This window comes from Grammomys surdaster, unplaced genomic scaffold (assembly GCF_004785775.1).
Source record: "Grammomys surdaster isolate TR1022 unplaced genomic scaffold, NIH_TR_1.0 135, whole genome shotgun sequence".
Lineage (NCBI taxonomy): Eukaryota > Metazoa > Chordata > Mammalia > Rodentia > Muridae > Grammomys > Grammomys surdaster.
Genome location: NW_021604593.1, coordinates 5895073 through 5923037, shown reverse-complemented (window position 1 = coordinate 5923037; position 27965 = coordinate 5895073). Strand labels below are relative to the sequence as shown.

The following is a 27965-nucleotide window of genomic DNA, read 5'->3' as shown; positions in this document are numbered from 1 at the left end:
AGCAAATATGGAGCAGAATTCTTCCTTTAAAACCAGCATTGACAATACCAATATTCTTAACTTTTGCTTTATAAAGAGTCTAAAAATTTCAACTTGATGTTTACCTCACAGAAAGATTAGACAAAGTAGAAGGTGATGGCAAGAAAGAACAAAGGACTAATTCTATTATTTCAGAAAAACAATATATCCAGAAATCTCAGTTGATATGATAGCAAATAAATTTGGGTAATTACTGAAAATATCCCCTCCCTACTTTAGTTATGAGATAAGTACCCATGATGGGTGTTGATTTTCTCTAATTTGTAGGATATTCAAGCCATGCTAACATGAATTTCCCCTAGAGATGTCATTAAGTCATCAGGCAGAGAATAGCTAAGCAGCAGAACAGACACGAAGTAAATTGTCTGAGCCTTTTACCCTCTACCAACAGTATAACAGTGGAAAATTGTTAACCAATATCCCATTACAGAGGCCAAGAAATGGTGGGAGAGTCAAACTGAGAGCAATAAGCTGCTGTTTTAATTTTCAACTTTCTTTCAACACTATCTTGTTTATTTCTAGTAAAAGTATCATTTCAGCTGCTAACACTGAATGTCCAGGTAGCCTAACCTCAAGAAATGGATGTCCTCACACTCTTATTTGCAAGAGTCATCACCATACATGTTACATTTATTCCTTGTTAAGGAGACACTGATAGTTTATTTACATCTCTTACCTTTATTCCAGCAATTATATTATACATGAAGGATTTGTAGGAGAGGTCAGTTTGTGTAATACCAGTGTATACAAACCACAGAAATAAAAAAGAATGAAAAACAAAGTGCACTTATGATATTTAGTATATAGGATATAGTGTATAATATATAATATATAGTATGTGCTATATGTTGCATATTATGTAATATTACTGAGTTTTCCAGCAATGTGCAAGATTCAGACTTTTAGCAAGAGTTTCCCTTGTCTATAACTCAGGGGACAGCATTCTAAAATTAAGACATTTCAAAAATTGGCTGAGAGAATAATCAAACCATCACTGAAGCTGATCACTTCCAAAACTGTTCAATGTGATTACTTTCAGAAACAAAATTCAGTTCCTTTGAGAATCCATTCTGGTTAACGGTATGCCAATTTACTAAACTTACATCTTACTAATTCAGATAACCTAATGAGGAGGTCTTACGAAACTACTAGGCTTTTTAAAAACTAATATATTGGGGCCTGGAAAGATTGCTCTGCAGCTAAGAGCACTCGATGGCCTTGTAGACAACCTGTGTTCACTCTCTGGGACCTATGTAGTGGTTCATTCTCCCCAGCCAGTCACAAGACACCCTGTAGATCTGTGCCCTACTTGCCGAGAAGAATGTTCTATGTGATCTTAAGCTTAATGCATTTCTAGCCAAAGAATATTATAATGGTCTCTGCTTGAGAGTTTCCAACTCTCCCTAAAGTAGTTTTCTGAATGAGTAAAGCAATTTTAAAGGTACTTTTTTCAATTCAAACAATGAGAGCTTGTTCCTCATGGCAGCATGTCTCTGCCGTTAATGTTGCGGGGGGTAGGGGTTCAGGAAGATGGATTTCACTGGAGGATTAAGTGTGCTGAATTTGGGGCACAAATCATAGTTTGCCTCATGATGTCTAAGTTTCCTCATCTACGAATGAGGATGTTAAGTGAAACTATGCCTGTACTTAAATGCCTTCCCCAAAAGTCTCATTGAGGAAAGTAACTAATCCTATAGTCGGATACTAGAGACTGAAAATGTGATCAGTGTGTAGTAATCACATCAGTTATATTACCCAGAGCAAAGGTTTTTAATTCATTTTTTTTCTAATGGAAAATATCCATTAGTGAATCCAAAAATCAGCATAATGGATTTCAGCCATCATTTACCAGAATAACACGAACAAAGTATGGAATCTGAAAGTACATTATGAGAAGGAAGGACAATACTCTCTCATGACTCAGAAATTTATACACATATAATTCAAGTGTATTTATATGCTGGGAGATAAAATAAATCATACTTTTGTTCTCTAATATTATCAACAGTGCTTTAAAACCACTTATTTCAGTGTATTTATTTGGACTGGAGGAGAAAAGCACCTTCTACTTACCAATCGTGGGGTCATGGTAGTCCGGGAACTGGTGGCTGATGAACTGCATTGTCACTGCTAAAGAAAAAAAACACACAGTCAGCTCTTATTTTTAAATTACTCATCAACGTAGCTCTGCATTTTAATCTTTTTTATGAATAACTCTCTTACATGCATGACTACATTAAGGACACAGCATTAGCTAACACATAATAACAATAGTACTAGCATATAGTTATGAAAAACAGAAGGTCTATACTATATATTGTACAGAAGGTCTATACTATATATTGTAGTAAATACGTTCACAGCTTAAGTGCTTTTCAATCCCTGGTACAGGAAGAGTATAACCTGGAAATAGGGTCTCTCGGTTAGCTCTGGTGAGTTGGTGGCTGTCAAGAAGTGTCTGGAATCTTATTGGTCCTGAGTTTTATGATACCAGCTGAATCTGTGTCTCTGTCACCAGCTGAGAGGTCAGAAGTCTGGCTTCAAATGGAACAACTAATAATAACATAGGTAATCTGTCATTTCAACTTGAAAGATTCAGTACATCTAAAACTGAAATAAAATATCCTCAGTCTGCCTCGGTAAAAGAAAAGGAGTACACTTCTCTTTGCTGAAGTGATTAACTGCCATATTAAGTGATTAACTGTCATATTTGTATTATAACAAATCGATTTAGGTTATTTTGGCCAAAAATTTCAGAATATCCATGATACGATTCACGGATCCTAAGAAGCTTAACAATAAGGAAGACCCAAGTGTAAATGTTTCTATCCCACTTAGAAAGGGGAACAAAATAATCATGGGAGGCAGAAGGAGGGAGGGACCTGGATGGGAGAGGGGAGGGGGACGGAAATTCGGCAGGATCAGGTATTGGGGGAGACAGGAGAGAAGTCCAGAGGACTAGAAGAATGAAGAGAAATGTGCAGCAGAGTTGGGTGGGTGATGGGGGAAAACTACTAGAAAGTCCCAGTCACCAGGGTGTGAGAAGCTCCCAGAACCCAATGGGGATGACCTTAGCCAAAATACCCAACAGTGGTGAGATGGAACCTGAAGAGACCACCTCCAGGAGATAGACATGGCCCCCAGTCGATAAATGGGGCCATCCACTCATCTCATAATTCTTGACCCAGAATTGTTCTTATCTAAAGGAAATGCAAGGACAAAAATGGAGCAGAGACTGATGGAAAGCCCATTCAGTGACCGGCCCAACTTAGGATCTATCCCATGTGCAGGCACTAAACCCCGGCATTATTGCTAATACCATGTTATGCTTGCAGACAGAACCTGGCATGACTGTTCTCTGAGAGGCTCTACTAACTCCTGACTGAGACACATGCAGATACTTACAGCCAACCATTGGACTGAGCCTGGAACTCAGGGAAGAGTTAGGGGAAAGACTGAAAGAGCTAAAGGGGATTGAAACCCCATAGAAGAATAACAATATCAACTAACCAGACCCCTCAGAGCTCCCAGGGACTAAGCTGCCAACCAAAGAACACATATGGTCTGGACAGTAGCCCCTGGTATGTATGTAGCAAAGGACTACCTTGTCTGGCCTCAGTGGGAGGGGATGCTCTTAGGCCTGTGGAGGCTTGATGCCTCAGAGAAGAGGGATTCTGGAGGGGTGATGTGGAAGTGGGTGAATGGGTGAGGGTGTACCCTCTTAGAGGAGAAGGGGAGGGTGGATGGGGTGGTAAGCTTGTGGAGGGGGGACAGGGAAGAGGGACAACATTTGAAATGTAAATAAATAAAATAATTTTAAAGATGCTGAAATTGTCATTAGATCCTTCCTCTCTTACATCCCTCAGACGAATAATGCAAGTATCCTATCTCTCTAAAATACATCAGTCTAAGTGTGTGTCTTGTGCTCAAAGTGCCAGAGCTACTCCCTTTGAGCAAGCCTTTCCTGTGTGCTCTAGAATAGTATCATTGTCACAGCGCCCAGTCTTACTCTCCGAACAACACTGAGCCAGGCTTAACTTCTCATCTAAACATCAACTTTTGCACTTCTGTGTTGCATTTTTTAATAACTCAATTTAGCAAGCATTCTGTTGATTCTGTTTAAAGAGACTCTGCCACCATTTACATCTGACAATCATGCGATTATGAAATGTTCCTTACAGGACCAGGTAACAAATTGTTTATTCCCAGCTGATAGCACTGGCTTGTCAAGTTGTGAAAATCTGTGAAGTAGAACCTAACTGGGGGAACCGGGTCACTGGAGGTGTGGCTTTCAGTGATATTTGTCTCCAGTCCTTTCCTAACTCTATGCCTCCCTGTATCCTCAGAAGACACCTCCCCTGCTGCTATCACTTGGTCTTTTTCCTGATCCCATGGGACCAGGTAAACATAGAATAAAAGATCCGAAACCATGAACAAAGTAGATATTTCTTTCTTGAAATTGTCCTCTCTGGTGTTGTTAGAGCCATGCAAAAATAGCTTTCCCCCTTCCTTCCCTCCCTTTTTCCCTCCCTCTCCCCTCCCTCCCTTTCTCTCTCTCTTTCTCTTTCTCTTTCTGTCTCTTTCTTTCTCTGTCTCTCTGTCTCTGTCTCTGTCTCTCTCTCTCTCTCTCTCACACACACACACACACACACACACACACACCCCTCAAGAACTGTTCACCTTCTTTATTACATGTCTCAGGAGATCTGATCACCTTGGCTTCTCTCTGAAGAAATCCACGGACTCTGCTTGAGTCCTTCCTGAGCCTCCTCAACACTTCCACCACAGGTTCCATCTACCACCTCCATCCCGCACTGGCTATAATTTGCTGCCGTCCTTGCTGCATTTGTCAATCAGCTCAGTTCTGCATCTACATTTTTTCCCTTCTGTTGTAATAGATCCTTAATAAAATAGAATGTTTGCTTCTGTGCCTACTTTCTAATTCTGGTTTCTTTAACAATACTAATAATGCTATCTTTTCAAATATCACACTATTTTGATCCATAAATTTAACCTTTTATCTAAAAATCTGCCAGTATGTGATATTCCTAGAAGCTTTCTGGACTATCAGGAAACATTTACATAATTATGTTAATTAGTTACTATATATTTGGGGAGAGTTTGGAAGCTAAAAATCATTTGAGCTCATCTCAGTGAAAAACATATCATTACTTCAAAACTAATTGATATATTTAAGTATTAAACTTATAAATCACTGAATTAATATCAAAAATAATCTGTCTGAGTCAACTACTACAGCTGTTTATAAGAACATAGAGAACACATATTTAGATGCTTGGATGCTTGCTTTAATGGAAGCCTGCTGTTTATTGGATAATTGAGAAAGCCCTTCAATTATCAAATGCTCTGGCCTGCCACTGAGACAGAACCAAAGAAAATGAAGCTAGCTTTTGTTGTTTCCAAAACTTCAGAAACATAATTTTAGTAAACTGACATGTAAAAGTTTGTTTAGTGTTTTCAAAATGGGCATCTAATGAAACATTTAATAGCCTCTTTTAGGGAAATAATAAGCAAAAAATCATGAAAATAATTTTAAATATTCATGTTTAACACACACATGATTCATTTCAACTTAGTAATTCAAAGAAACTTTGGGCTTCTGCAAATGAAAGGATAGTTTTGAAAGGCTCCCCTTTGCTAAAATAAGAAAAGTACATTTAGGAATGAAATTTCCACTTATGATGTGAGTATACAGTAGAAGTGAACAGTTTCAATCTAATAATCCCTATTTATTTAGAGATGGCCTGCTCATAGGAAGCCATTGGAAGTTAACACCTAGCCCTGATGGACTCCACAGTCCCACTTTGGGACATTTTCTTCTACCTAGCCAGACAATCTCCCTCCATCCATTGTCTATTCCTCCTGTTAACTTACCCATGTACACTGTGTTGATATTGCAAGGACTTGTAGGACATACTAGGAACAAGTACTCTGGAAAATCCCAGCGTAACTTGGAAATCAGCCTTTTAATCAGAATCTAGGACATCTATGAACAATGCAACTCAAGAACAGCTGGAGTCTCAATTCAAATTTGTGGTTTTAGAAACTAGATTTTTGATGCACTTGCCTAACTGTTTATGTTTGTGAAGTGGAACTGCTCCCTTGGGGAGCAATGCTTAATTATTTTAACCCTATGCATGAACAATGCATCAAACTGGAAGTGTACCAAGTGTGTTCAATCATAAAGAATAAAGAAAAGACTGGAACCTGAAAACTTAATGTGGCATATGCATTTTATAAACATTTACTCAGGGTTCACCACATCTGTCTTCACTTTTCCTTCAAACACTGCAGGGCATCTCTAAAAGGATCAAGTCAACTCAGGTTAGGACAACTCTTCACAGTTCAGAAACATACTAAGGCAGTACTTTCTTTGGATGGACCAGATCTTGCCTTGATAATCACAATACTTTATAGCATTTACTTGTTTGAAATAGCTAAAATTTTCTACCATAACCAAAACTGGATAATGGATGGGTTTATTGTTCCGAAAGATTCACTTGCCATAAAGTCATTGTCAGTTTACATTTTACAATTTCTATCAGTGTCTGTCCTGTAGAATCCAGTGGGAGGCCATCACTAACACCCAGGATCAGAGTGCCAAGGAAGAATCAGGACACTAAGAGGAAAGCTCAGGAACTGGTTAGACTTCCTAAAGCTTCTAACAGTCTTGACCAAAATTCTGTGTGTGGATCATGTAAAATGTGGTATTAGAACATCTAACTTGGGCATCAAATCCAACCATTTATACTGTTACTATGTACACACGTGCATTTCATTAACTTGGAAAGCATTATTAGGTGGTGAGTCACTTATGGGTACGGGTATTTCTTTTTAGTGTGGTATTTAAGTTCTTTCTCTGATGTTAGATATCAAACACAGGAAATGTGGCTAACTGAGGTGCCGATTAACACAACAAAGCAGACCTGGGTACCAAGTTCTCCCTACATCCCTCAGTCTCTACTTGTTACTGGGTGTGACCGCAACCCCCACCCCTTACCCTACACTTCTCCAGCCCAGGAGTTCTTTCTTTAAAGAACTAAAAAAGGAAAGAACTGACTGGCCCCAGGTTTCAGTACCAGATGAATGAAAAATTGAAATAAAAAAGGAAGGATATGAAAGCTCTGAGGTATGGTGGAGAAGGTTTACTGTAGATAAAAGGACCTCATTCAGATTTGGGAAGGCAAAGATAATCTCATCTTAATTTCTCATTGACTATTAAGTCTTGATGTATGTGAACAAGCCAACAAGTTCTTGAAGTTAGATCTTTAAATGCAATGCAAAAAAAAAAAAAAGAGAGAGAGAGAGAGCAAATAATTTTTCTCATTGATACTACAGGTCAAATATAGTCTAGATGTAATATATTAATTTTCTTATAAATGGTGTCTTTTCATTATCTTCAGCTTGACAACTAAAACTAAAAACTATCTGTCTAAGGAAACAAAGAACAAAGACTATCATTCAGTTAAAATGTCTTTAAATGATTTAATCAAGAAAAACATGCTGTGCACTACAAAACTTTAGTTTACACTCATCACATTTATTGAGCATCTATTATGAGCTAAAGATAATTATACTAAATTAGTAGAATACATCTTTTAAATGTATTCACTACAGGATGTATTTAGAAACTTCAAAATTAGTAAATTCAGATGTGTGCATGGAGAAGCAGGAAGGCTGATAGAAATGGATGCCTGGGTATAGAGTGGATGAGAACCCTAGTTTCCTATTTGTCTTAAAGGCATTTCTTAGTGTAAGAGGCAAATAGCTACAGCAAAGCCTTTGTCCGCACTACAGTTCCTTACTTCTCATTATGTCAAAGTGGAGCACACAGAGAGGAATGGATTCCTTTCATCAAGTGGGTCTACCACACCCTCAAGTACCACTGAAACTAGGGCACAATGTTAAGAGAGCAAAGAGAAAGAATTCCTAGATGCTTGCATGGGAAGATCCTGTAGGAAATATTACAAACATAAAAATTCCTCCACATGTTTTCCATCATCATAACTTAGCCATATGGCCAACCTTGTCTTTAATGCAGCTGCAGGATATTTCAAGGGGAAGGGTTAAGGGTTTGCAAAAAGATAACAGTCTGTAACACACAGGAGAGGTGACAACACTCAAAGGAAATGTGACATTTTCAAATTTAAGAAAATGAAATCCTTTAGAGCTTTGCAAACATAGATGACTTTTACAATTTCCTGAACATTTCAAGAAACCACTACAAGAAATTGAACTTGTTTAAATTTCTGAAAAGAACAAACTATATAATGATGATTTAAGAAATAATTATTTAAATAGGTCGTATGTGAATTGCTGAGTGAAATGCTCTTGTAAGTGAATTAAATGCCCATTGAGAAAATTAAGGAACAATAACAATAGAAAATATGTCCTGCTTCATAGTGTGACAGCTGATTTTGATTGATTTACAGACAAAATGTATATGTGTGGAGAGGAAATTTGCTGAGAAAAATTGAATCACTGACTATATACTTAATACAAAAAATTAGAAGTGAAAGAAGGAACATTTTGTTTTACTTAGGTGCTGTCTTTTGATTTCTAAGATTATTACAAGTACTGTTAAATAACTGCATAAGAATATTCTACCTCTGTAGATATAAGAATTTACTAAAAGCTAAGATATACAGCATAACAAAATACTTATAGGTTTCATATAAAACACTTTTGCTTTATTGATGGTTGCATAATTAACATATTTTGTGTCAATGCAGTGACTCCTAAAATTTTATAAAATGTTCGGTAAATACATACAATGAATAAAGACCTCTCAAAATAGATTAAACTTCCATACAATAAAGCAATAACAGATGTAAAGAAATAAAAGTAAGCTTATTTTATTTGATCTCTTCTTTCTATGTAACTCTTAATTCAAATTTTTCATTTTGTTATTTAGCGGTTTTCATAACTTACTATCTCATTTCCTAGTTAACTTTAAATCAACTGTTCTTTTGCATAATGCCATATTAAACCATCAAATTTACGTTTCTGAGAAATCTGACAGTATCATATATCATCTTCCTTGGAATGTTAGCAGTTTATGGCCAGAGGCAAAACTATCAGTTATAAAAAACAGAAAATCACACAGAACTTCCGATCTGGGCCCTAGCATATAGCAGATCTCAGGCAGTAGCTCTGTACCCAACCTCGGAAAACCCAGAGGAAGAGGGCTTCCCAGGAGCTTTAACTCGGGCAGCATCTCAGGTAAGGAAACAGCAACACCCATCCCAAACAGGGGGTAACCAGGACTCACTGGGACCCAGGAATTTACACCTGGCCCAGAGCACAGATTCCTTCCAGTCTGGGCCTGAGCACTCACCAGATCCCTGGAGTCAGCTCTGCACCTAATCTCACAGAACCCAGAGGAAGCAGGGCTCCCAAGAGCTCTAACCCAAGCAGTATTTTAGGCAAGGGGGCTACAACACTTGTACCAAACAGGGAGTAACTGAGACCCACTGGGACCCAGGAATCCACTCCTGACCCGGAGCACGGGTTCCTTCCGGTCTCCACCTGAGCACTGAGCAGATCTTTGGCCTCAACTCTAATCGCAGCAGCAAAACCCATCCCAAACAGTTCTGAACAACCTAGATAATAGGAAAGACAGGCTCCAGTCAGAGACAGCTCAGATAGCACACAGGAGATCCAGATGGTGAAAGGCAAGCTCAAGAACACAAGCACCAGCAACCCAAGGTACTTGCCATCATCAGAACCTAGTTCTCCCACTTTACAAAGTCCTGAACTCCCCATATCACGAGGAAAGCAAGAACCAGATCTAAAATCACTTCTAATGATAATGATAGAGGACTATAAGAAGGACATAAATAACACTATTAAAGAACTTGAGGAGAACACAGGTAAACAGGTAAAAGCCCTTAAACAGGAAACACAAAAATCCCTTAAAGAATTACAAGAAAACACAAACAAACAGGTGAAGGAATTGAACAAAACCATCCAGGACATAAAAATGGAATTAGAAACAATAAAGAAATCACAAAGGGAAACTACCCTGGAGATAGAAAACCTAAGAAAGAAATCAGGAGTCATAGAACAAGCATCACCAACAGAATACAAGAGATTGAAGAGAGAATCTCAGGTGCAGAAGATACCATAGAAAATATTGACACAACTGTCAAGAAAAACACAAAATGCAAAAAGTTCTTAACACAAAACATCCAGGAAATCTAGGGCAGAATGAGAAGAACAAACCTAAGGATAATAGGTATAGAAGAGAGTGAAGATTCCCAACTTAATGGACCAATAAATATCTTCAACAAAATTATAGAAGAAAACTTCCCTAACCTAAGGAATGAGATACCCATGATCATACAAGAAGCATACAGAACACCAAATAGACTAGATCAGAAAAGAAATACCACCCGTCACATAATAATCAAAACACAAAATGCACAAAACAAAGAAAGAATTTTAAAAGCAGTAAGGGAAAAAGGCCAAGTAACATATAAAGGTAAACCTATCAGAATTACACCTGACTTCTCACCAGATACTATAAAAACTAGAAGATCCTGGACAAAGGTCATACAGACCCTAAGAGAACATAAATGCCAGCCCAGGCTACTATACCCAGAAAAACTCTCAATTACCATAGATGGAGAAACCAAGATATTCCATGAGAAAACCAAATTTATACAGTATTTTTCCACAAATCCAGCACTACAAAGAAAAACAGCAGGAAAGCTCCAATACAAGGAGGGCAACTATACTCTAGAAAGAGCAAGAAAATAATCCCCTTCCACCAAACCCAAAAGAAGATAACCATACAAACAATGCCTCTACTATTAGCAAAAATGACAGAAAGCAACAACACCCTCTCCTTAATATCTCTTAACATCAATAGAGTCAATTCCCCAATAAAAAGGCATAGGCTAACGGAGTGGATACACAAACAGGACCCAACTTTTTGCTGCTTACAGGAAACCCACCTCAGCCACAAAGACAGACACTACCTTAGAGTAAAAGGTTGGAAAACAATTTTTCAAGCAAATGGCCCTAAGAAACAAGCAGGAATAGCCATTGTAATATTGAATAAAATCGACTTTCAACTTAAAGCTATCAAAAAGCATAAGGGAAGGACATTTCATACTTGCCAAAGGAAAAGTCAACCAACATGAACCCTCAATTCTGAATATCTATGCGCCAAATGTAAGAGCACCCACTTTCATAAAAGAAACCTTACTAAAGCTCAAAGCATACATTGCACCTCACACAATAAGTGCCTACAAAAAGAAACTGGAGGGAGCATACATTAATAACTTGACAATGCACCTGGAAGCCCTAGAACAAAAAGAAGCTAATACACCCAAGAGGAGTAGATGGCAGGAAAAAATCAAACTCAGGGCTCAAGTCAACCAAATAGAAACAAAAAGAACTATCCAAAGAATCAATAAAAACAGGAGCTGGTTCTTTGAGAAAATCAACAAGATAGATAAACCCTTAGCTAGAATAATCAGAGGACAGAGAGACAGTATCCAAATTAATAAAATCAGAACTGAAAAGGGTGACATAACAACAGAAACTGAGAAAATTTAAAAAATCATCGGATCCTACCACAAAAGCCTATACTCAACAAAATTAGAAAATCTGGATGAAATGGACAATTTTCTAGACAAATACAAGTTACCAATGTTAAATCAGGACCAGATATACCATCTAAACAGTCCCATAACCCCAAGAAATAGAAGCAGTCATTAAAAGTCTCCCCACAAAAAAAAAAATCTGGGACCAGACAGTTTTAGTGCAGAATTCTATCAGACCTTCAAGGAAGACCTAATACCAATTCTCTTCAAACTATTCCACAAAATAGAAACAGAAGGAACACTACCCAATTCATTCTATGAAGCCACAATTTTGCTCATAACTAAACCACACAAAGACCCAACAAACAAAGAGAACTTCAGGCCAATCTCCTTTATGAACATTGATGTAAAAATACTCAATAAAATTCTAGCGAACCGAATCCAAGAACACATCAAAACAATTATCCATCAAGATCAAGTAGGTTTTATCCTAGGAATGCAGGGTTGGTTCAATATACAGAAATCCATCAATGTAATCCACTATATAAACAAACCCAAAGAAAAAAACACATGATCATATCACTAGATGCTGAGAAAGCATTTGACAAAATTCAACACCCCTTCATGATAAAAGTCTTAGAAAGATCAGGAATTCAAGGTCCATACCTAAACATAGTAAATGCAATATACAGCAAACCAGTAGCCAACATCAAACTAAACGGACAGAAACTTGAAGCAATCCCACTAAAATCAGGGACTAGACAAGGCTGCCCACTCTCCCTCTACCTATTCAATATAGTACTGAAAGTCCTAGCCAGAGAAATTAGGCAACACAAGGAGTTCAAAGGGATACAAATAGGAAAGGAAGAAGTCAAAATATCACTATTTGCAGATGATATGTTAGTATACATAGTGACCACAAAACTTCCATCAGATAACTTCTAAACCTGATAAACAACTTTAGCAAAGTGGCTGGATATAAAATTAAGTCAAGCAAATCAGTAGCCTTCCTCTACTCAAAAGATAAACTGGCTGAGAAAGAAATTATGGAAATGGCACACTTCACAATAGTCACAGATAATATAAAATACCTTGGAGTGAATCTAACCAAGCATGTAAAAGACCTGTATGACAAGAACTTAAAGCCCCTGAAGAAAGAAATCAAAACAGATCTCAGAAGATGGAAAGATCTCCCATGCTCATGGATTGGAAGGATTAATAAAGTAAAAATGGCTATTTTGCCAAAAGCCATCTACAGATTTAATGCAATCCCCAACAAAATTCCCACTCAATTCTTCACAGACATAGAAAGATCAATCTTAAAAATTCATTTGAAATAACAAAAAACCCAGGATAGCGAAAACTACTCTCAGCAATAAAAGAACTTCTGGGGGAATCACCATCCCTGACTTCAAGCTGTACTACAAAGCAATAGTGATAAAAACTGCATGGTATTGGAACAGAGACAGGCAGGAGGATCAGTGGAATAGACTAGAAGACCCAGAAATGAACCCCATACCTATGGTCACTTGATCTTTGACAAAGGAGCTAAAGCCATCCAGTGGAAAAAACACAGCATTTTCAACAAATGGTTCAGGTCCAACTGGAGGTCAGCATGTAGAAGAATGCAAATTGATCCATACTTATCTCCTTGTACAAAGCTAAATTCCAAGTGGATCAAGGACCTCCACATAAAACCAGCTACACTGAAACTAACAGAAGAGAAATTGGGGAAATCCTTGAACACATGGGCACAGGAGAAAAGTTTCTGAACAGAACACCAATGGCTTGTGCTCTAAGACCAAGAATTGACAAATGGGACCTCATAAAACTTCAAAGCTTTTGTAAAGCAAAGGACATAGTTAATAGGACAGAGCAGCAACCAACAGATTGGGAAGAGATCTTCACCAACCTTATATCCGATAAAGGGCTAATATCCAAGGTATACAAAGAACTGAAGAAATTAGACTCTAGACAATCAAAGAACCCTATCAAAAAATGGAGCACAGAGCTGAATAAAGAATTCTCAACTGAGGAAGCTTGAATGGTTGAGAAGCATCTAAAGAAGTGTTCAGCATTCCTAGTCATCAGGGAAATGCAAATGAAAACAACCCTGAGGTTCCACCTCACACCAGTCAGAATGGCTAAGATCAAAAACACAGGTGACAGCAGATGTTGGTGAGGATGCAGAGAAAGAGGAACACTCCTCCACTGTTGGTGGGATTGTAAACTGGTACAACCACTATGGAAAGCAGTCTGGCTTTATCTCAGAAAATTGAACATAGTGTTACCTGAGGACCCAGCTATATCACTCCTGGGCATATACCCAAAAGATGTTTCAACATACAACAGGGACACATGCTCCACTATGTTCATAGCAGCCTTATTTATAATAGCCAGAAGTTGGAAAGAACGAAGATGTCCTTCAACAGTAGAATGGATGCAGAAAATGTGGTACATTTATACAATGGAGTACTACTCAGCTATTAAAAACAATGAGTTCATGAAATTCTTAGGCAAATGGATGGAGCTGGAAAATATCATCCTGAGTGAGGGGACCCAATATCAAAAGAACATACATGGTATGCACTCACTGATAAGTGGATATTAGCCCAAAAGCTCACAGTACCTAAGACACAATGCATAGACCACATGAAACTCAAGAAGAAGAAGGGAGACCAAAGTGTGGGTGCTTTAGTCCTTTCTAGAAGGAGTATCAAAAGTTTCAACCAGAACTCCCAAAGTCTAAACCTCCAGCCTGAGAGCACAAAGGGAGGGACTCATGTCTCCACTTGTATAGGTAATTGAGGGTGGCCTTGTCAGACATCTGTGGAAGTGGAGGGTCATGGTCCCTGAAAGTTTGGATCCCCTAGTGTTGGGTAATTCAAGAGAAGGGAGATGGGACTGGGAGGATGTTTGGAGCACAACCTCATAAAAATAAGAGGAGGGGGTATGGGATAAGAGGTTTTGGGGGAGAATGGGAGAGGAGACAACATTGAAAGGTAAACACATAAAATATCCAATTTAAAAAAAAACAAATAAAGGTCTAAAAAAAGAGAGAGTTTACTTATTTCAAATTATTTTCAAAAGTTTCTAGGAGATGCTAATTGGCTAAGATCTTATTTTAAGCTCTCCACAAAAGAATTTAAGTCTCTGTTTAATATTCTCAAGAGAGATGTAAATCCTAATTTCCCTCAACAATTAATTGACAAAAGAGAAGTTATCTCACAAAAAGTAGAAGAAATTATTACTAATCGATATATTATATAGTCTGATTAGTTGTCAGCTGTGCTATAATAGTCCTTTGATAAAAGAGATTATTAATATAGATTTATATTTCTTTAAGTAGTGTCTTCATGACTCTCTTAGTATGGAAGGAGCAACTGTTGGTGCTTCTGCCCTGATTTTACAAGAACTCTGAAAATTGGCTTTAAAAACAAAAGAAGGGGAACGGTATCCCCCCACCAGAAGGGGTCCCCCTGAAATACTCTCCCTCATGCCTTCTTCACTTTTAACTCTCTAAAACTGAAATTTCATGGCAAATCTGCTGCTGACTGCCTCTGGCATCACTGAGACCAATAAAAACTATGCCACAGATACGGGGAAGGACCCTCTTACCCTTAAAGGGAATGGCCCAGACCCAGTTCCATTATGGAGCCAAGGATTGATATGCCTGTTTGATACCACAGAAGGCATAGCTAATTGGCTACCAAAAAGATTAATGATATAAATAGATACCCCAACAAAGCCAGGCCCAACCATAAATAAGATGAATAACAATTTACATCCAGGGAAGAGAAAGCTCCCTGAGAATTCCCTTCTTTTTCCTTTTCAGGTAAAAATGAATCACCCGTGATGTCTGCTGTTAGAAGTTCTAATCCACATGCTGGCCTCCGATCTTACACTACTCAGACCTTTGAAGGGCCATTGACAAGAACATCAAACAGCTAGAGACTGACATCACTAATCTGAAGAAATCCCTTGTTTCGCTGTCTGAAGAGACCTCAAAAAGTCGCAAAGATCCTTAATGGACTAGATTTACTCTATTAAAATAGAAAAGGTTGTGTACAGCTCTTGACTGTGTACAGCCCTTAAAGAATAATGTTGCCTTTACATAGACAAGACAGGGAGGGTTAAAGAGAGCAAGAAATAGATCAGAGAAGGCCCTGAGAAAAGTCAGAGAGAGAAAGAGAAAGATGAATGCTGGTACAAGAATTGCTTTTCAGCCTCTCCATGGTTGTCAACCCTACTTCCTCTCATCTTGGGACCATTAATTGGGTTATTTTTGCTTATTTCTTCTGATCCCCAGGCCTCAAATAGGCTGACTAACTCTGTGAAACAACAGATAAATAATCTGGTAGCAAAATCTACTCAGATATATTATCATAAGTTAGCTACGGAGGACCACGAGACTCAAGATGAGGTTGTTACTTTATACAGGGTGTTCCCAAAACCCATCTCCACCCAACCTAAAAGAGGGGACTTCCGCCCCTAGACCAAGCAGAGAGGGGCCACCCAGAACCCCCTCTGACTGGCGATCTGAATTCTTGCTTAGGCTGTGAGGCTAAGCACTGCAAGGGAATATAAATAAAAGTTAAAAATATCTATCTGGGTTCCCTGAAGGACAAGCCTGACTGCATAGGGGTTGATGTGAAAAGTATCCCCTCTCCAGGAAAAAGACATTGGGATGGGTATGGCCCTCATGCCTCACTGGACAACAACAGGGGGACCAGAGCCATTACAAGGTCTCCGTCAATTACTGGAGGTCAGGTCTCTATCCCCAACTTCGAAAGATTAGAATCACCACATCCCTTCTATACCTAGAGAAGGGAGGAGATGTCAGGGGAAGCCCTGCTTATACACTGAAGGCCTAAAATCAGCCATAGGCCTAAAATCAGCAATAGGCCTGTCTTACATGTATACTAACACCAAGTCTTGGGTCTCTGTGGAAAACATTGAAACAGAGGGCTATAAGCTAATGTAAACAGGCAGCTTTCGTGGAAATTTACCAGCCTGAGTAGTCATAGACCTTGTAAATAGGTAGCCTTGGCAGACAATTCCAACTTAGGTAAGGACAAGTGAATCATAGGCAGAGTCATAGTGACCTGTCCCCTGAACCTTCACCCAGCCGATATCCTGTTCTGAAAGATATCTGTACTCCCCCTGAACACCCACACTCCAGTGTCATCCCCTTCACCATGTCCTGCCTTTCTGTGGTTATAACCCCTGTGTGAATGAATTATAATTTGAAAAAATAAATAAGTTATTTAAAAAAATAGAATATCACAAAAAGTTATTTTCTACAGAGTAAAACACAAAACAACTGAGATGCTGCACAAAAGCAGACCATTCGTTACCAATTCTCCTAAGCACACCCACCCTTCACGAGGAATTAGATTACTTATGGAAAGCACTAGGCTGAAGTATTCTACATAATGATATCATCTAATAGCAGAGCAGAGGACAGTCAGTCCCCACTGCCCCTTTGGGAAATGACTGCCTGAGATGGGAAATACGAAACTAAGCAATTGGTCACCAGGGGTTAGTCACTTTTCTCTCGTTTTGAAAGTATGTTAAAACTTGGAAAAATTACTTAAACTTACCATTTTTATTTTATGGTGGGCAAAACAAAGGGATGGAGGAAAGACAAATTAAAGAGGGCCTTCGTTCTCCACTCCATTGTCTTGTCCTTGTCAAAACCCATACCACCTCGCCATCATTATTATCGTTGTCTCTTCCTCTTCTATGTGAGAGTTAACTCTGTATCAGTCTCCATTATGTTACTCTTCTAATTCCACCGGTCTTCCGGAAATTCATCATCCCCCAGTCACATTCCCCCACGAGAGGTCTGAGTTGATGCTATGCTCTTTGCCTAGACTGCTCTTTTGTTAGACAACTGTAGGGCTTGCTGCCTAACACTTTCATATCATTCCTCACAGATGGGCTTCTTGGTGGCTGTTCCATCATCTCTAAATTTAATTAAAATCCACACTCTCTTACTGTAACTCCTTACTTCCCTTTGTTGACACTGATTTTTAACCTTAAATATTTATTGCATAATAGATGCTGCTGAAGTGTTTGGGACATATTAATGAGTGACATAAGCTAAAAAGTGTGGAGAGATGGACAAAGAAATGCTGATAAATAAGTATAACCTTGCATCCATATTAATGTCTGAATGTTGAAAATGCAATGGGAAAAATAGTTTTCATCATGTTATAATATGTGGTAGTTTGAATATGCCTGGCCCATAGGAAGTGGCACTAATAGAAGGTGTGGCCTTGGAGGAGGTGTGCACTGGGTAGGTAGGCTTTGAGGGATCCTAGTGCTCAAACCCCATGCAGTGTGGAAAGATCCTCCTCTTGGCTGCCTGCAGAAGTGTCTCCTGCTGCTGTCTCTGGAACAAGGTGTAGAACTCTTGGTTTTTCCAACACTTTGTCTGTTTGGACACTGCCATGCTTCCTACCATGATGATAATAGACTGAACCTCTGAAACTGTAAGCCAGCCCCAATTAAAACTTTTATAAGAGTCACCTTGATCATATTGTCTCTTCATAGCAACAAAACCCTAACTAAGTCAGAATATCCAAATATAGTAAAAGAAATTTCTATGGGGAAAAATTAATGTATTTACAATTTCTAACACAATTGAAAATGTAATATGACTACCATTAGAGATTATATTCATATAACTTCTAAGAAAGATAATTTATTTGCTGTCCTTTACTTTTCAGAACAATACTCTATGACCTGGCACCAATTTCTATCTTAAAGTTTCCACTGCTATGATAAAACACTATGAACAAAAGCAACCTGTAGGGATAGGAATACTTCAGCTTAAGATCCTAGGGTTTAATCACTGAGGAAAGTCAGGGCAGAGCACAAATGAGGCAGGAACCTGGAGACAGAAGTTGATGTAGAGGTTGTGAAGCTATGTTGCTTACTGGTTTGTTCAGATTGCTTTTAGGACACAGGATCAGTAGCCAAGGGTGGCCCTGCCCACAGTAAGCAGAGGCTTCCATATGAATCAATAAAGAAAATACACCATAAGCTTGCCTACAGTCCAGTCTGGTGGGGCCATTTTCTCAGCTGAAGTTCCCTCTATTCAAATGATTCTGGATTTGTCAAGTTGGTATAAAACTATGAATATATTAAAAATTTGGGTGCATCTTTTAAAATGTCATTGCTTAAAATTAACTTGGGATTACAGTCTTTAAACGAAACAAGTCTTTTAATTAAACAGAAATAATTTGTTTAGGATGAAATGTTTCTATATCTGTTTAAAAGCATGGAAGTTGAACATTTTATCTTATACATTCCAAGAAGAAACAAGTCAGCAGGCCTAAGATCTCTGTTTACTCCAGGCTGATGATCTACCAAGGAATCAAATACATTGTGTCATAGGTTTCCAAAGCTACAGTTTTTTTTATTTACTCCAATCTTTTTCTCTTAACTGAAAATGTGTTTTTAATCATGAGTATGTTAAAGTTGTCTTCTAAGTACATGAGGAGACACTGAATGGCTACTTTTTGAATAATGAATGAGTGAATCTAAAGTCCTGTCTCATCTCAAGGTCAACTGCAGGGAAAAATAATGTCATCTATTGTTCTGTTAGCAGTTGATTTAAATGTATTATATTCTAACAACATCAAAAGCATATGTTGTTTTCCAAAGGTGGCATTACTGAAAGCTGGATTATACTGGGGTGCTCAGGAGTCATCTGCTGAGTACCTTCAATGAAAACATCATTCACCTGAAACAACATAAGATCCCTTCTAAAGTCAATGTATTGTGAGAAGTAAAATATGCTTATACGATTAGCTGAAGACTTCTTAATTCTCACTGTAGCCTTCATTGTTGAAAACATTAACTGACTGGTACATTATAAAGAATGCTGACTGGGCTGCCTTCTCTGACCTCAGTGGGAGAGGATGTGCCTAGTCCTACAGTGACTTGATGTACCAGGGGGCGACATCCAGGAGGGGCCTCCTCCTTCTCAAAGGAGAAGGAAAGGGAGTTTCTGGGAAAGGGATTGAGAAGAGGGGGGCTGTGATCACAATGTAAAGTGAATATATTTATTAATTAATAGGGGTAAAATAGATAAATAAATAAATAAATAAATAATAAACTAAAAAAGAATGCTGTTGATAAATGAGTGCTGTTTATTTAAATGAGCAATAGAGCCTCCCTTTCTTTTCTCTAGTTGATGTATTTTTAACATTTGGCTTTTTCTCTTCTCTATGGAGCTTCTATGAAATTAGGATTCCGAAAGAGGTATTCTATGCTGGTGTGATGGTAGCTTCTGAACGCAAAACATATATCAGAAAAATTAAATCCAAAACTGTGAAATACAGTAACTAGGGCAAATATAAAAACTGTGTTAAAATTTCTAAACCAATTGTTATCATTTAAGAACAAAATCATCACAGTTCAAGGATGGACAGAATACCTAATAAAGCAATTTACGTGTTCTTCAGCCATAAGACATTCACTAAGATGGAGATTCTCCTGTGTGTATGAGATAGACTAGAGAGGGCTGAGGAGGGAGGAGCTGCGTTTGGAAGGATTATGTACAGATGGGATGATGGCATCATTTGGTTGAGGGATGACGCTCATCTGGAGCTGGATAGGAGAGTTGGCTCTTCAGTTCTCCTTTTTTCTTTTTCTTTCTTTCTTTTTTTTTTGATATTTCACTTGCATAGAATTCCTTCTGTTACTTCCATATCTTTCCATAAACTACTGCTAATAGAAAGAAATTGTGCTTTCCAGCCTTTAAAACATCTATTTATCTTCACTGACTGATATTAGCAAATGATTGATGAAACAGAGAAACACAGTGGATATTGAAACTCAATATTACCAGTCATTGTTTATTTGTTCCATGCTGACAAATTTGTACTCAGTCAAACAAAAAAGAAAAATAGACATTTTCAACAATCTTTTCTGAAGTCTTTTGTCATTTAGAAAAGGCGTCGTGTCTTTAGGTAATGAATTACTATTGATAATAGAGTGCCTGTACTGACATCTGTATATATGCCATTCTCCTTATCTGTATCCTTAAAGAATAATTAATGGAGACAATTATTAGAACTTCGTTTACATGATGAAACTGCAGACTGTTCTGAAGTTCTCAGAGTTTAAGATGTGTGCAATTTATCATAGGAGTTACCAAAGACAATATTATATATACTATACAAGAAAGCAATTTATTATTTGGCATTATACAGATACATCCTGTCAAGATAGCAATCTTTTAATAAAATTATATCCTATAATTTTAGAGAATTATTAGTAAGGAATAGATGCTCCCATACATTTATAGTTAAAGACTTCTTTATCATAGGTTTAGAATAATATTAACAAATTATAACACCTGTTATTTAAGGGTTTCTATCATCGTTGGCAATGCCTAAGCATTCTTCCTGACTTGAGGATTCTCCATCTTACATCCAATAATTTTGTAATAATTAAAAATTGGTGATAGATTAGCCAACTACTTTGTGAGCTTCCTAGCTCAGAGTGTTATGTAAGTCCTGGCTCTCTTCCCTTATTACGTTATCCTTACTACATGAAATTACCCATCTTGTACCACTGATGCTTCAAGGTTCAACTGACTTTCTAAAACTGTTGTTCTTCTTCTTTCAACTCAGATACCAAAGTATATAACATTCTACATTCTTACCACATCATATCTATTTACATCAATGATGGCATTAAGTATATACTGATTCTATACATTTTTGAAGTGACAAAATCTAAAAGCAATGGTTAGCAGGTCAGAAGTCACAGATAAGGCGTAGGATAATTCTGAAGCATTGGAATGAAAGGTCAAAAGGAAGAGATGGATTATTGTAGAAATCATAGTAAATATAATAATATTAAAATTATAAAGTATAGCACAAGTTAAATCTTGTATAGCATCAATTTAAATGAGAAAACGGATGTAAATGTTGAATACAGATGAACACAGTTATGTGACACAACTAAATTAGACATTTGGAATAGATTATGACAACATTAATAATTTTGAGGTATTACTTGTTTGGTTCTCTATGCTGAATTTTTAAGAGACATGAATGGCTCTTACAGTTACAACAAATCTTGAACTGTATTAACATTCAACTCCTCCTTCACACTACAACCCTAAGATGAGTAGCTAACAGCAGGGATTCTTTTGTCCAACCCTTTGGCTTGAGCACTGGCTTCCCATAGAAACAAGCAGAGAACCAGCAAAAACAGGTTATTGTTCAGTGTAAACTTAAAGAATTGAACACTGGCTATTATATCTTAAACCACTCCAACAGTCAGAGACATCCATTCAGAGGGAAATAGAGTCCTCCTTTCTGTAACTTTATACCTTTTTAAAACTGTATCTCTCCAGACAACATACTTTGGCTTATTGAAAAGGAAATATAATCAGTGTAGTGCTTTATAAAACTTTTCCAAATACATGTTACATTGATTTGAAAATAGCTTGAATCTTAGATATACACCCAGATTATTTGGCTAAAATTTTCTTCTGTTTTTGCTCATTTTAACTATAGCACTACTGTTATACCACCCAGATCTCTGTGAACTAGACATGGTAGTAGTGAGTCTTGGCTCATTAAATCTTCAGAACTTCCATAGTTCTCTTCATAACCAATGACACAGTAAGAACTTGCTGGAAGTTATAATTGAAGCCAGCTCTGCCTGATGAGAGACTCTCCCCATCCTATAACTATGGTGCTATGGACATGGTTTCTCCGGGCCTGACTATGATGCTTAATTTACAATGAAACTCATGACAGGTCATGTGGACTGTTATTAAACACTTTCTGAGTTATTTGTTTGTCATTTCATATACTTTGTTGCAAAGGTTTTGTATACATTAGGCACATTTTATCATATTATAAATAAAGAACTGCAGGGAGTTTAGGATACTTGCCTACAATCATATAAGAAGAAACATATCTGCACATCAACATCAGACATTTAACCAGTTCTTAGAATAATAACACTGGTCATTGTGCCTTTGTGGAAAATTCCAAAACTCCTTATGCAGTGATAGTTTTCTCATTAATATTCTGATTGTTCAGGTCTCATTTGTGCATGCTACGAGAGACAGTCTCATAACAGACTTCTGGGTATTCTGTCTCTTACAATCTTTCTACAGCTCTTCTGAGACAGAGATGTAGATGCTGTGCTGCAGATATAGCCATAGAGATTTCTCTAATGATTTCACTTGCTATAAATAAAAGTTACTTTGATGAGAGTTTCATGGGGAAATTTCACCGTGTTCCTCCCCTAGCCAGAGAAATACAGGTAACTTATCACTGCTGAGAGAATTAATCTTTACCAGGGATGATCTCCTTAATTGGATATCCAATACAAGTGGTCACTGTTGAAACTATATACACATGATCCACAAAACAGACTCAGAATGCTGTATTTATATTCTTTGTTAGGGTTTCTATTGCTGTGATAAGTCACGATGACCAAAAGCAACTTGGATAGGAAAGGTTGTATTTCAATCTATACCACCACATCACAGTCTAACACTGAGGATAGGAAACAGTATGGGAACCTGAAGGCAGGAGCTGATGCAAAGACTATGGAGAAATGCTGCTTGTTCTTCATGGCTTTGCTAAGCCATGGTTTCGTGGCTTTCTTCTTCCATCCAGGACCATCTGCATAGGGATGGCACCACCCATTGTGGGAGGTTCTTCCTAAAAGGATCATTGATCAAGATAACGCACCAAAGGCTTGCCTACAGGATACTTTGGGACATGAGGACAGAGGTTCCCTCTTCCATACAAACTGTAACTTATGTCATGTTGGCCAAAGCTACTCAGGACATATATGTAACAATAATCAAAGTAAAAGAGACTTTCAATTTGAGATTTGGGAGGGCATGAAAGGGTTTTTGAGAGCGAGATAATGAGAGAGACTAGAGAGAAAGAAAATGGGATATAATTTAATTAAATTTAATTAAAATGTTTAAAATAAATGTTTTAAATAAATGTCAAATAAAAACAGTATTGAAAGAAATAGTTTTCAATATACAAACAGTATATATTGATTTGGAATTTAACTAGATAATAAGGGATAAGTAAGCTTAACAAGTTGCACATCATAGCAACTAAATGCATAAAATTTCTTGTTACTTTTAGTGATTGTTGTGTTGTATGACAGCCAGAGGCAGAGAGTCAATAGTTGTATCCTGCCAAATGCAGTTCTTTGCATATAGCCCCCACCTCATGAATACTTAGTGATTATAGTACTTGATAGATTAGGTTTTTTCAATGTGGTAAGAAAACAAAAAGACAGGTATTATCAAATATTGACAAATGCCCATATAATATTTTTTATATTTAAAACACCATAAAGTAAAGTCCCTTGTTCCATGCTACCACACAAGATTGAGCTTCACATGAGAAAACGTTTTCACTGGATCTGATATCCACTAGCCATTAACATGTCTACTGCAGAATCAGAATACTTGATTTAATCAAATTGGCTTGTCTAAGTTTACTTTGACTCTGTTCCGTCATTTTCTATCATTCTCTTTACGACATTCCATTATCTTAGTATGCTCAAGACAGAATATCATACAAGGTTTTAACACCTCAATACTCAGTTTGCAATTCCATATTACAAGAACATATGAAGCTCTGATGAAAGTTAACTGTACTTGGTCTCCTGTTCCAAATCCCAGCCAGCCCTTGTAAATGTGCCTTTAGAGGCAGGCTCTGACATGTCCTCTGGAGATGTGTGAGGACTGAAGATGAGCAGAATGAACTGACTACAGCATCTAGTTGGAGAATCAAAACTACCAGGATGAGACCAAAGTGTCCTTAGAGACAGTTTTTTAAAATGTCTAAGTTTCAGAAATGGACTAATCTAAAACTTCTCAGAGAAAAACTGAATGATTTCCAGTAACTTATTTAGTAAAGGAAACTAACTATCTGACATACTTAAAAAGATTCTCCAGAAGAACTCAGGGAAAACTTGCATAAATGACTAAAGATAAAGCATGCAAGAAATAAGAGGTTTGATTTACATTTCACCAGTTCTTCAGACAAAAGCATCTGTCTTTGTGTTCATGGATTTATTTAAAATGTTTACTAATGAAGCATATAGTCCCCTTCCACAGATAATGATTAATCTCTTCTATTTAACAATTTTTTTCCAGAAAAAATCTGAAGGCTATTATGTGTAACATTTTTTATATAGCTGTAAATATACTTTACTCGAAAAACAGCCCTAATTGATTTGCTTCTGTTGACTCTCTGACACATAGCTATCAGTCACCCAAGTGCATGCTCCATTTGGTGCCCTGCTGTCTTGTCCTCTTCATCACCAGACATTCATGGAGTACTCCCAAGGAACATGGTTCTAGATGAAGCCTCACAGTGAGGGCAGCAAAGAATCTGGGAAACATTCCCAGGGACTTTGCAGCTCTCTGTTCTCTGGTCTTAAAAGCTGTCCTGTTGCTTCATCTATCAGCCTGATGCTCTGATAATGGAGATGTTTCCTAGAATTGTAGAAAAGAAGCTTCTGGTAATTTAAAACAAATTGCTGTTATTATAAATGGGTCATTCTAATTCTTAAATTATGCTTCACTTTTTTTCTGGTATAGATTAGCCTCACAGAGTTTATTATCCCTGTGGGGTATTCAAAGCCTGTTTCTGAAAGTAAACGTAAGTCTAAATACACTGAATCTGAGAGACGCTGCTGTGAAGGGAGCTGTGGTTCACAGTCTGCTAATCATAGTCATTTTCTTCTGCATTGAGCTGTCAATCATGCTGTGTACAGGATTCACCTCAGAGTCTATTACTTAAATTAACTCACGGGTATCCCTCCAGATATATGACAGTGGTGTTGATCTAATGCATTACTAATCATAAGCTCTTGGGTAGATTTGGTAGTATATTTACTCTGCCTTTGGGACAATCAGAAGTTCATATTCAGAGGAGAAGAGCACCCAAGAAAATCAGTGATTGCTCCTCAGAAATTTACATAAATTTTCTCAATTTTTAAAAAGGAGTGATAATTTTCTACAAAGAAGGCAATAAGGGAAGTGTATGAATCAGGAAAAATGTATAATGTCATGATGGTGCAAAGATGACATGATGAACCCATCACTACGTGTGCTGACTTTAACATTAAAAAAAGAAAAACAATAAACACAGTTCTCTGTACTCAATGTGGGATCTCATCTAGAACCATGTAGCTTGGAGTCTCCCTGTGATGTGTAGTGATGAAGAGGACAAGACACCAGGGCACCAAGTGGAACATGTGCATGAGTGACTGATAGCTGTGTGTCAGAGACGGAATGGGGCAGATCCGTTAGGGCTGTTTCTTCAGCAAAGTATATCTATTGCTATATAAAAAAGGTCACATGCAATATCCTTCACTATCTCCAGAAAATAAAAATTGATAAATATAAGATATTAAGAGTTATCCGTGGAAAGGAGCTATCTGGAACATGATGGTTCAATACCATAAACACAAAGACATATGATTTTGTCTGAAGAACTGGTAAAGCATAAACTATAACACAAAGATAGAGTCAGCATGTCTTACATTAAATAAATAGCTTCATTAATTTCCAGAAGCAATACTTACTAGGGCACTGGTCATGAGCTCTTTGCACTTGCTGATTGTCTAGGAAGAGACGATTTAGGTACAAAGAAACATAAATTCCACAGGAAGTTTATAGGGAACTTGAGCATGGGAGTGCAAAGAAGTCAGCTGTCTGTCTGGGTTCATGGTCAGGTGGACACACTGCTGAAAGCTAATAGGATTTTATGGTTATGGAACTAGCTTCCAAGGCAATAGCATCCTCAAAATGAGAATTCTGCAAGGTAAATGCTCTTGGATGAACAGCATTCCCTTCAACAGTTTATTTGCTGCCATTATTTATCTTAGTAACTTACTGTAAATGTTTGTTCAGGATCTATTCTTGAATTTAAAAGTGGGAATTCAATGACTTTATCTAAACAACATAACATGCCTGCTCATAGTGGACAAGTAGCAGCTATCTAACTGGTATTGAAACATAAACAATAAGGCTAAGCTTACTCAGAGCTTTTTCATAACATTTGTGATGGTGTCTTAGTCGGTGTTCTATTTCTGTGAAGAGCCACCTTGACCAAGCATTCTCTCTTACAGGAGAAAGCATTTAATCGAAGACTTATTACTGTTTCAGAGGCTTACTTCATTATGATCATGGCAAGGGCCAAAGCAGCATGCAAACAGACACTGCAGCAGTAACTGAAAGCTAAATCCTAACTCCTAGTCAGAGAGAGGGAGAGAGAGGGAGGGAGGGAGGGAGGCAGGCAGGGAGGGAGGGAGGGAGAGAGAGAGAGAGCGAGCCCTGATGGAACTGATATGAGTTCTAAGACATGGGCATGGGTCCAAGCCCACCCCAGTGATACACTTCCTCCAACAAGACCTCACATCCTAATCCTTCTTAATTGTTGTCATTCTCTGGTGGCTAAGAATTTTAACATATGAGCCTATAGTGGCCATTCTTATTAAAACCACTGATGGAATATTAAGTTCCTCTATACCTTAACATTTTACTGATAAAGAGACTGCCCAAGGTATTTTTATTGGATATTTTATTTATTTACACTTCAGATGTCATCCCCTTTCCCCATCACCCCCCAGAAATCCCATATCCCACCCCCCTCCTCCTTTCTGCATTTATACCATTTTAATTACATGCAAGTATTAAGGTCAGTTTTAGGTTGAGGAACTAGCAGTGCAATAGATGCAAATAGTCAAGGAACAAACAAGACAGTAAACACCAATAGTCAGAGAATGAGCCGAGTTATCAGAAAAGCTAAGCCGCCCCTGCAAATCCATAGATACCACAGCATATTGAATCTAAAAACTAACAAAAGTAATATTTCTCTCAATATTGAGCATATGTGTCATCAAAAAGAATAAACATTTATTGAAAAAGATTATTGGGAATCTTTCCAGAAGGATTTTCTCCTAGGAATACATATACTTACAGGAACCATAGTTGTTTTTTTTTTAAATGATACTGGTCATATTTTAGGCTGAGAAAAGACCAGTGTGGGACCTTGTAAATGATAGCACTTGTGGAATAAGCAGTTGACACTTGACAGCCATCGTACTACACCTTGAAGATATTGAAGAAATAAATCATCAAGGCTATAAAGGTTGAATTCTGAAATCTCACGACTGGGAACAAAAGGCAAACTCAACAGAGACTTGGAGGGTGGATTTGAGGCACTGAACACATCTGAATAGCCCACAATAACAGAGAGGATCTTGTAGTGATGAGACCTTTGGGTTTTGCCATAGGGGATGACCATGACAGTAGCTTTTCACTAG

General features: G+C 37.7%; 1 protein-coding gene across 1 annotated transcript in view; it reads right to left on the bottom strand.

Moving 5' to 3' along the window:
• Positions 1-27965, bottom strand: part of Rit2 (Ras like without CAAX 2) — a 314914-nt gene that overhangs the window by 225964 nt on the left and 60985 nt on the right. The window contains exon 2 of the mRNA XM_028762831.1: positions 2113-2169. Coding sequence (XP_028618664.1) covers positions 2113-2169 — 57 coding nt within the window. The remainder of the gene's footprint in view (positions 1-2112; positions 2170-27965) is intronic.